Source organism: Sprattus sprattus (assembly GCF_963457725.1).
Source record: "Sprattus sprattus genome assembly, chromosome: 19".
Classification (NCBI taxonomy): domain Eukaryota; kingdom Metazoa; phylum Chordata; class Actinopteri; order Clupeiformes; family Clupeidae; genus Sprattus; species Sprattus sprattus.
The window spans coordinates 870,396-881,051 of NC_137917.1; the positions used below are offsets into that span (position 1 = coordinate 870,396).

Genomic DNA, 10,656 nt, shown 5'->3' on the forward strand with positions numbered 1-10,656 from the left:
TTGAGAGGCAAATCTGTCGAACGTCCGCAGGGCTAAAAACAAGTAACTTGTGCATTGAGGGTTTTAACACTGTGCTCTGACATGGCAGAGGGTAGCCTACCCTGGCTACCCAGCGTGCCAACGCTTTGCCTCGGTAGACGTTCTGCAGATTTGGGGAAGAATTCTGAATTGCCAGGAGCTGAATCTCAGCACTTCAAGCCTACGTCCTACAACTACGTTTTAGATAAGAGGCAGGCAGTGCATAACAGGAAAGCAAAGGAAGATCAGTTCATTTCTGTTCGACACTCTAACTCTACGTTGGCATTTTCCCTGATGTCTTTTTTGTATTATTATTATGAGTAGGCTATTTGATTAAAACATACCTGATTTAGAAAACTGCTATAGGTAATATTCCATACTTTTAAAAATACCATGCATTAATGATTATTGCTTTATATACCCTCTTGATACCCAAGAAATATTGCCCACCGATACTATCTAATTTTGGCAAAATCATAAGCTTCAAGGTATTGGCATAGAATTCATTATTTTTGCATGCAATTTGTCAAAAACAAAAAGAAACGTATTAAGAAAATATTTTTCTCAAAGATTAAATGCTTTGGTATGTTATTAATGTTGGCAAGGACACAAAATAAAGTGCAAAAATGGCTAGTAAGAACAAAAGTGAGCTTTGTTCAAAACAAACAAGCAAATAAATACATAAATAGAAACATAAATAAATAAATACATGAATAAATAAGGTTACCTCAATGGCGAATGCTTGCGTGGCCACTTGAAGAAGTAGGCTACATACTATCCAATAATGAAAAGAAAATTGTTACAGAGATGATTAAAAGGTCACTGAAATCCTCATCGGGGTTTGAAGTTGTGATTCAAGCGCAAGGAGTCTATGAAGACGTCTGCGGCGTTCATGTCTTTAAGTGCATGCTAATTTTATTCCAAGATTCAATTTGTGGAAAATAGAGAAAATTGTGCTATCATTGTGTTCCGTTGTGGGTGATGGGGAGGATGATTAGGGAGGGGCTCCCCTAAAGTCATTGTTGGACAGAAGTCTAATGTCAGCTGAGGGGAGGTCATCCTTCAAGTGAGCTCAATGGCGAGAATGCGCCCTTAAAGCAGGCTGACTCGTAGTGCTTGTTCAGGTATGACTTAAGAGCGAAAGTCTTGTCGCATCGTTTGCATTTGAAATGCTTGAACGCTGAATGAGTCTGCATGTGCGCCCGGAGATTGGAGCGGTCTGCGAACGCTTTCCCGCAGTGTGCACATCCAAAGGGCTTCTCGCCTGTGTGGGACCTCATGTGGCCTTGCAGGAGCCAAGGCCTGCTAAACGCTTTGCTACAGATGTCACACTTGTGCTTTAGGTCGTGGGTAAGCAGATGCATTGCCATGGCTGGCATGGACACATACACCTTATTACAGGTTGGGCACTTCTTGGCCAACTTGCTGTCAAGACTTCTGTGAGTCTGTTTGTGCCGGCTCAGGTTGGAAGACGTCGCGTATGTTTTCCCACACTCATTGCACGTATGCCGCTGGATGGCCCGAGGACTACTGATAACTTTCCGCCGTGATCTCCCGTCTGTGATGTAGAAGGCATCCACTGTGTATCCCTCGCTCACCGCGTTGTCTCCGTTAATGTATCCGGAACTGATTTCGGACTGCGGGCTGTCAGCCTGGTCTGAGTCCGGTGCCCCATAATCACTGTGGATTCCATCATAGATGGGCTCCGGAGACGGTACTTTGATGGCACCATCGCTTTCTCCATCATAAACAGAAGGGTTGATGTACTCGCTAATGTAACCTACGGTAGAGAGAATAAGAGAGTTAGCCCAATCAATTATTCATATGTGAAGAAAGACTCGCCTGAGAACAGTGTGCTTAGAACATGCAACAAGCTCTGTGGCACTTGACTGGCCGTGGCACAGTGTGCACAACCAAGTAGCCTAGTTCTAGTCATCAGTAATCCATGGGATGCCTTTAACGCTTCCTCATAAAGTTACATTTTTTGCTTAAGATTTCAATTATCATTCCTATCATTCAAAAACGAGGAGTAGAGAAATACAGGCGAAATCACAGTTGATCGGAAATTAACACAGAAACTGTTGTTTTTACATCGTTAGATGGCGGGTTTCATTAAGCGTGTAAATTCCACATCTGCAAAATAAACACAATACAAAAAAAAACATCCAGACAAAAACGAAATACACCATCAGATTTTCTTCGTGCTGTGTCTCAGCACTAGAATTCAGTCGATGCACGGACAAAACATTTCTCTCTCATTTGTATTTAATGTGCAGAGAGAGAAAGAGAGTCAGAAAACTTAATCCTCCCAAAGGTGTCATGTGAACTTGCCAGTGATGGGGAAGTTTTATATTACCAAGATGCTTTCTTCGTTGTCTGCATCTGTTGCATGCATGCTGTGATTTTCTTTGACAATTACATTTTGAGAAGTTATCAGGATCAATTACACAACACACCCAATGTTAACGCGCATTGCGTGAAAAACACAAGTGACAAGCCCACCTCAGCACAATACAACTCCTTTATAATATTCCTCTAAAAAACAGGTGCGCTCCCACAGTTTACGAGGCACAATCATTTACCTTTTTGGCGAATCCGAAGGCTTAGATCAGTCCTGGACCTGCTGTAAGAGCTCTCGAGGTCCGTGGATGAAAAATCATCAAGCTTCACCTTTTTCACCAGGAAAGACCTTGGCATTTTTAGAGAGCTGCACAGAAACAAGCGTCCAACACTGAGTCCTGTCTACATTCAACGCGGGTCCACAAGTCTCAAGGCAGAACAGGCGGAAAATACGGAGAGGAGGGGGAAACCTGCGCGATGCAAAAAGCAAACCTCTCGCAATCGGTGTGGTTCTGCAACACCGCGTTTCGCACGGAGAAAGAAATGCAACTTCAGCACTGGATAGCTCCCGCTCAGCGGAGCGTTTTCAGTTCAGACAGAGTATGTATTACAGGAGGACAGCTTCCCGCAGCGAGAGTTCCTTCCTCATTGACTCCAACGCGCAACAGAATGCATATGAAGTCGTTGTGGCAGCAAACAAGAAATCCCAACCACCACCAAAAGGCGGACACTTTTAAGCATGAACGCGTTTCACGATCTAGTCTCCCCCTCCTTCTCGTCAAACGCAGGATAACCCGTTGTCTCCCCCTCCGATTCGTACAGCCTCTTGCTTCAAGGTCTCGTGTGTCTGGAGAGGCTGTTGATCAGTCGTTGGGATTTATATGCGTCGCGATCAGGTGGTAGATGGAAATGGAAGTGCTTAATTTAATCCTTGAGAAATCTCCGGGGAATAACATTGGACTAGAATGATTTATTGATGCTGTTACTCGTCTCCCGTCTCATTTTCCTCTGTGTCGGGAACACGCCGCCATGTTCTTCAGAGATAAGAATGGAATTTATTGTTACACAGTTGTTCAGTGGCATCTGTAACAATTTCTCGTTTCAGGCAATTTACACTCATTTCTTTTATGACAGAGCTCATCTCCCTTCACCTTCTCTCAAGGCGGAACTAAATTGTTGGGTTCAAGATGACAGTTATGGTGCAGCAGCTTTTTTTTTACTCAAACATTGGTTTGCATTTTATAATTTCTTGTCTTCAGACCAGTTTTTTTACACTTTTAGTGACCTCTCAGTGATTGTGAAATGTGATTAAAGGTGAAATTGTTTCCACGACCAACACCATCAACTGTTCTCCACTGTTTCTACAAAGATAAGCAGTCAACCTTCAAACATGCCATAAAGTTTGCAGGTTAGGTTATCCATTTTCAATAGTATTCCTCATCTCAGGTCATATGTTTATCCGAGTCACTATGCCGTTGTCCGTATGTGATCCAGTAGCCTCAAGCTCCTTTCATGTCAGGACCGTCAACTGAAACACAAATGTTAAACTTTGTGGAAGCCTTGTGTTAGAAAATAAATAGATTTCAGCCATAAACCAAGTTGCCTATGAGTGTTTGTTTTCGACTGTTTATCACAAACAATCAATCACATATTGTTCTTCTTAACTTTCAATATTATTGATGGGGTCCAAGCAGCGAATCCAACAGTTTTTCTGAGGATTATTGTTTCCCCTTTTTATTTTGCAAGTGTCTGGGCAGCAAAAACTATAAGTCGTACAGGCACCCACCTTCGTATGTAAATTCCTGAACTTCGAGAGATTAAAAAAATTACTCTAGGGGGCGCCATTTTTAGCACATTTACTTTATGGCTCATATCTTGAGAACCGTATTGGTGCGAACAAAAATTCTTCGTTCCTCGGATTCTTTGAAAGTTCTCAAATCGTATGCACACATTGCTGTCAATTTCTGCCCGCCAAATTTTCCTGCATTTTCTAAAAATGTAGAAGTAAGAAATGTAGAATTTTCGAAAGTAGAAGTAAAATAAGAGCTCGTTCATCCGATTCTCACAAAATGTGGTATACATCATCTACAGACCATGTTGACAAAAAGTTGTAGAAAGAATTTTTATCTGTCAATCCATTTAAAAGTTATGCGTCAATCAAATTTGAAGGCGAGGCCTAAAATGACTCTAAGGCCAAAAATCTTGTGTGACCCAATCTTATAAAAAATCAAATCCCAAACTTAACAAAACAGTATACACACAATCACTACAACATTGTTTGCAAATTTTGTTTATATGGAGCGCTATAAGATAAAAAGCTTAAAGAGTCTGGAAATGTTGGGTTTAAGTATCTTGAAAGTGCTTTAATTTTATTCAAAACAAGCTGTACAAACCTTGATTATAAACCTTGGAATAAATTGTACTGTGTTTGTGTATCTTTTTTATTGCATAATTGACCATTGCTAGTGGCATTCCAGGTAATTAATCTAGCAAACTTACTTACATAAGACAAATGTATTCAAGATACAATTTAAGAGTCTATAATTACAATAAGCCTAATCTATTTACACAAGAGATTTTCTTTTAGAGAAAGGTGTCCCCTCTGGGCACGTGGTGAGTATAAATCCCATTACTACCCTGATTGGCATTTGTATAGCTCACAGCATTTTATTTGCATGTGAAAACCTACCCTAGACCTAGGGGATGGGGTCATGGGGGGTCAACTGTCAAGCAAACCCCATTTCAATTCAGGTTTCTGGCAGATATCTGTGCTGCCTACAAATTCTTGTGGAGAGTCATTGACTTGGACTTCCACGGCACACTCACTGTCTGACAAGCAGTGACATTTATATAGTTATGCTCTTCCTTAAGTGCTTAGTGACTCTCTTATCAAAGTGGCCAGTGGCGGTGCGTCAATACAGGGTGCTAGGGCGCCGCCCCTCTTAAAATTTTAAGATGAATAAAAAAGACAAAAATGTCAAAAAACATTATATGCCAAATAATTTAAATAAGAAATGTACTGTGTTAACGCGTTAAATGTGTCTGGGAGACCGTAAGCCCCTGTCAACAACCACTTAAATGTGACCAAATATAATATATTGCCATTCGTTATCACTGAGAAAAGCACCTCCTCTGTGGTTGGGCGCCGGCCAAGTGGAAGTCAATGGGAGCCCTCATACTGGGCAGAAACATTTGAGCAAGGACAGCTTCTCATTGGCGGACGACAGTTCGATCCTGGGGCGCAACATTTTGCGCCCCCAACCAATGACATCCTTTCCTATTTCAACACGACTGGACTATTCGTCGAATCAGAGACCTTTATCATTCCTTCACATCCCATCTCACTTATCTACGTGAACACCATATAAGCAGAGACTAGAGTATGTTGACTAAAAAACTCTGTGGTATCTCTTCATGAAACACCTTTCAATCGACGTTCATATGTCGATAAGAAGAGACTGAAAGACATGGGGCCCGAACGTCCGGAACGTCCGGATTTAAAAATTCAGCAGCAGAGCACTGCCCGCGGGAAGGCGTACAACCCGAGCTTCTCATCAAGCCTGTATGCTAACTGGAGCTGGTTAGCTGGTTGTTCAGTGAGTGATGCAGGTTTTTTTTTCTCTGCCTGTTGTTCCAAAGTCCTGGGACTGAAACACTCTGGACTGCAACGGGGGTGAGGGAACTAAAGCACTTCACCCAGAAGTGTGAGAAGCACAAATCTTGCCGCAGCCATCTTAACCTCTTTCATGTGAATGTGTGGGCACCTGGTTTATTCTGTAAACCTCTGAAACCCAACCCAATGTTTCCCAATCATTCTTCTCTCAACCTCTTATGTCCAAAGTTACAGTTTGTTAATAGTCGGTATTGGATAGTGTTGAGCACTGTGTGTTCTTGAAATAAAGCTTTGTTTTTTTCATTGTGGAGTTCTTTTTAAACCACGCCGCTCAACTGCGCCCCCCCCCCCCCAAATGGCAGATCTTCTTTAAACTTCATAGAATCACTCATAATGGCAGATACAAGCTATGTATCAAATATGAAACAAATTGGGCACAAAGGGACACTACAACAAGCCATGACATGTTTTCACCTGTAACTTGAAGTTTGTGTAATGCCCTTTCATATAATCACATTCTTTCAGTCGTCCCCTATTTGATTATCCATTAAAACATCTGTAAAGAAAAAAAAAAAAACTTACCTAGACAGTTTGTCTGATTTGCATGAAATTTGTGTGCATCATGTCTAGACCATGCTGATAAGTTATGTGCCAATGAAATTGTAGTTGCCTGTATTGACTCTAAAGCCAACACTTTGTTATATACATGTTCACACTTCATTAAACTCAATACATTCTATCACTACAACATTCTTCAGATGTATTCGAAATTTTGTGAAATTCTTTCCACAAGGGTCACTACAACCGAAACATTTATATTTCTCAAGAACTGCTTCAGCCAATGTATAGCCTTAAGGCCAATTTATGCTTCTGCATAGAATCTTTGCCGTGGGTATGGTGTAGCCGTCTACCCTACCCTGTAACTTACACCATAGGCTGATGTGCACCTCCCCTTATCGGAAACTCAGACCACAACAACTGTGATTGGCCCACTTCTCCGCCGTTTGGGGGAGTCTTTTCAGACCAATTACTATGAATTGGTGAACACTGTTTACTTTGCCAGCAAGGTGTCTACTTTCTAGGTAGGTAACTTGCTAAACTTAGGTAGCATGAGCGTAAATGTTGTAACATTTGATAGTTGGCTGGGAGACGACTCGCAAATCATAGAAGAACTGGCAAATTTCATTCAAGTTGCTGAAACAAACATGATTGGCCAGCTTGATCAGACTGTTTCATGTCCTGTTGTCAGTTTTATAGACTATGAAAACATTCATATATTATCTTTGATGATATGTGACCGCCTAAAGACCCAAGGCATGTTGAGGCATTTATTGAACTCCAGATAGACATTTCAAAAGAAGTTGTCTGTGCTTGATGGAGTTGCCGTATTTTGGTTGGTGATTTGTTTTAGACCCATACCCGTATCTGTCATCATTTTGTGAGTGAATATAAATACGGTTAGAAAGTAAGTTTGTTTATTCAGACTAAACCAGTAACCTATCTCATTCACCAGCAGTTGTTTCAAACAACAAACCTTATAGTCAGTGAATATAGCTTAGCCTACTTTAAGAAATAGAAAACAAAACCTTCAAAAATGTGAATGTTACTGGAAGAAGTCATAAAGGTTTTTTTTTTTCTTAACTTGTAAAGAAGCCCTTATGAATAACGCAATGAATCATAAACCCCAGCCTAATCTCAAATACAAACCACCCAAAAGTAATCACATACTCTTTGAGTTCAATTTGTGTGGCTGGAAAAACAGTGTGTGTCACCTTGATGTAGAGGGGGAAATGAAATCCTCAAAAGGCCTTTTAGAAAATATGTAATTATTGGGCCTGAATCACATTTGCAGGTACCATGGCATCACATACTCTGGCTGAGTGTCATAAACAAAATCAATACTAATTGCGTTCTTATTAAGTTACATGTCTACTATATGTGAATTATTTTATTCAAACAAAAGAACATAAAAGGTAACACCGCAGAGAATTGGATCCCATTCTGTTTAACCAGGAGTGCCAATGCAGCCATTTTTTGGCCCAGGGGTGGACAGTAACGAGGGACATTTACTTTAGAACTGTACTAACGTATCTTTGCTTTACTTGAGAATTAATGTTTTTGGAAACTTGTGACTTTTACTTCACTACATTTGAAAGACAAATATTGCACTGTTTACATTTCAATGAAGGTTCCTTTTACTTGTTACTTTGAACCATAGCTTTGAAGTCAACAGATTAATTCTCTTTTCATTTCTAAAATGCGATAGGCCATACATGTGTGCTCATTACAGGGGAAACCAATCACTCCTACACCGTCAGTCAGGTTCAAAATGCTTGCAATTTTTTGAACAATTCAATTTCAACTTTACAGTGTAATAGGGAAACCTGGTATTAAACAGGCCCGGGGCTAAATTATTAAAGACCATAGTATTGATACAGGTTCTTTTATCAGTACTTTTGAACGTTTTGGAGCTCTCTGTGTCGGGGCTGAGCTCCCCATACACACACACAAACACACACACAACAATCTAACAATGCAAATACTCCAGTACTTTAACTACATGTGACTGAACAGTTATCACTTGTATTGGAGTAATATTTGACCAGGGGAAGGAAGCCCTAGCTATACTTTGACTCACATACACACATACACACAATCCTATTGAGGATGATTTTTGTAATGTTTATAGTTTATGATGTGTATGATGTATTAGCCCATAAATAGGCTACAGCCTACCAAAGATAATATAAGATGTTAACATTAATTAGATATTAAACATTTTTTCTTTCTCTCACGTGATGCACAGCCTGCGCATTCAGAGTAGTCTGCTTTGAGTTCGTATCTGATGGTGCAGCATTTATTAAAACTGTATGATATGCTACTGTAGCCTACATAGCCAGCAGCCAGCAATGTCACACCAAATCAACTCATTTTGTAAACATGAGCTATCTTCCTTTTTGAACTTTTCACTCTATATTATTAAAATAAATCCCATTCCATGGATTTGTGGCTGGACACAAAATGTAGGTGGCAGACAACAGTTCTCCTTGGTGGGGACTTTTTTTCCCTTTCACCTAGTCTGAGTTTTTCTTAGACGCTGGCGGCTGGTGGCTGGTGGCTGTTGTCCTCCTCATCCGTCTCTCCCCCCATTTCACAAATCTGACTAAATAAATAGAAAAACACTCTAGCTAGCAATTTAAATCACATGGGGTCATGGATGTGGATGTGCGTTTGAAGACCGAGCAGGTATACATTAATATAAGCTTTTATATTTGTGATTCAAGCTTTACCCATTTTTACGATTTACACTGACTTTGCCAATGAATTGGGCAACAGTGACATTCCAGACAGATGACAGGCCTCAGACTCTATTGGGTTAAACACTTTTTTTTAACACACTAGGTTAGGCATTCCATCACTGAGGTACCACTTATGAAAAGAGTTTTGAGTTTGTCATCTCTTTGGTGGAACAGGAAGAGGTTGATCTTCCTAGATCTCAACATGGTAATTTCGCACAATGAACGGAGACCACTTACTCATTTAGAACATTGACTGAATCATATTTGAATAGCAGAGAGTGTGTTGTCTGTCATGTGGGCCAGCATGCCAGTGGGTCATAGCTGTGAGAGAATCACTGCCCTATGCTTTGGAATTGATCTTTATTGCTCATTCATCAGCTTGAGGAGAGTCTAACCTCTAAAGTGTTAGCATCCATGTAATTGCAGAGGATATGGTATGCAACGCCCGACTGCTGCTAGGGCCCAATCACATTCACATTTCCTTGCAGAAATGGATCTCTATTTATTTTTGGAACCCTAACAGTGTAGCCAGCAAGAGTGCCATCTGTCTTTTTGTGATTAATGGTTGTAATGGCCTCCACTTTACTGCACTGTACATGTGAAACTGTGGGGAGTGTTTTACTGTTTTCTTATTATTTATTTGATGAATAATCATGCTTTTGCCATTTTAGTATTTCAACAACTCGGATCTCTATTTGTGAAAAGAGAGAGTGATTCTACTGAGAAACGAATAATAGTACAGCTTCTTATATTTCACTTATGGAGAATATCAGAATAAGAATGTATATGGCAGAGAGACTCCAACATGGCCATATTGTAAATCCATACAGTAGATGTAGGCCTGAACACTGGAAATACATCTTTATTCAGTGATAATGTTTCGATCCAGTAAGATCATCAGTTCATAGAAGTGATCTTATATCTAAAAGCCTCTTCTGATTTGTGGTCCACCCTGTTTTGGTACCGTCTCACAGCACGAACCACTGGTGGCCCTGAGGTCTTTTGCTCTTCAGTTTTCGAGCAATCCACTGGCAGTTTACGTAGTGAAGTCTCAGCGTGTAGTGTGAGTTATACAGCCGCGGAAAAAATTAAGAGACCACTTCAAAATGATCAGTTTCTCTGGTTTTACTATTTATTGGTATGAGTTAAAGTAAAGTTAACATTTTAGTTTTATTCTATAAATTACTGACAACATTTCTACCAAATTTCAAATAAAAATATTGTCATTTAGAGCATTTATTTGCAGAAAAATGACAATTGGTCAAAATAGCAAAATAAATGGAAAGTTTTCAGATCTCGAATAATGCAAGGAAAACAAGTTCATATAGATTCTTAAACTACACAATACTAATGCTTTACTGTAACTTAGGAAGAGATCAGAAATCA

At 40.1% G+C, this 10,656-nt stretch overlaps 1 protein-coding gene across 1 annotated transcript; it reads right to left on the bottom strand.

Annotated features, from left to right (window-relative positions):
* Nucleotides 1-1,073: 1,073 nt before the first annotated feature.
* LOC308381133 (transcriptional repressor scratch 1-like) lies at nucleotides 1,074-2,715 on the bottom strand (the record flags this gene model as incomplete). The annotated part of the gene is made up of 2 exons (XM_080858649.1): nucleotides 1,074-1,798; nucleotides 2,601-2,715. 2 exons carry the CDS (start codon nucleotides 2,713-2,715, stop codon nucleotides 1,074-1,076), a joined length of 840 nt encoding a protein of 279 aa, XP_080714775.1.
* Nucleotides 2,716-10,656: the final 7,941 nt, after the last annotated feature.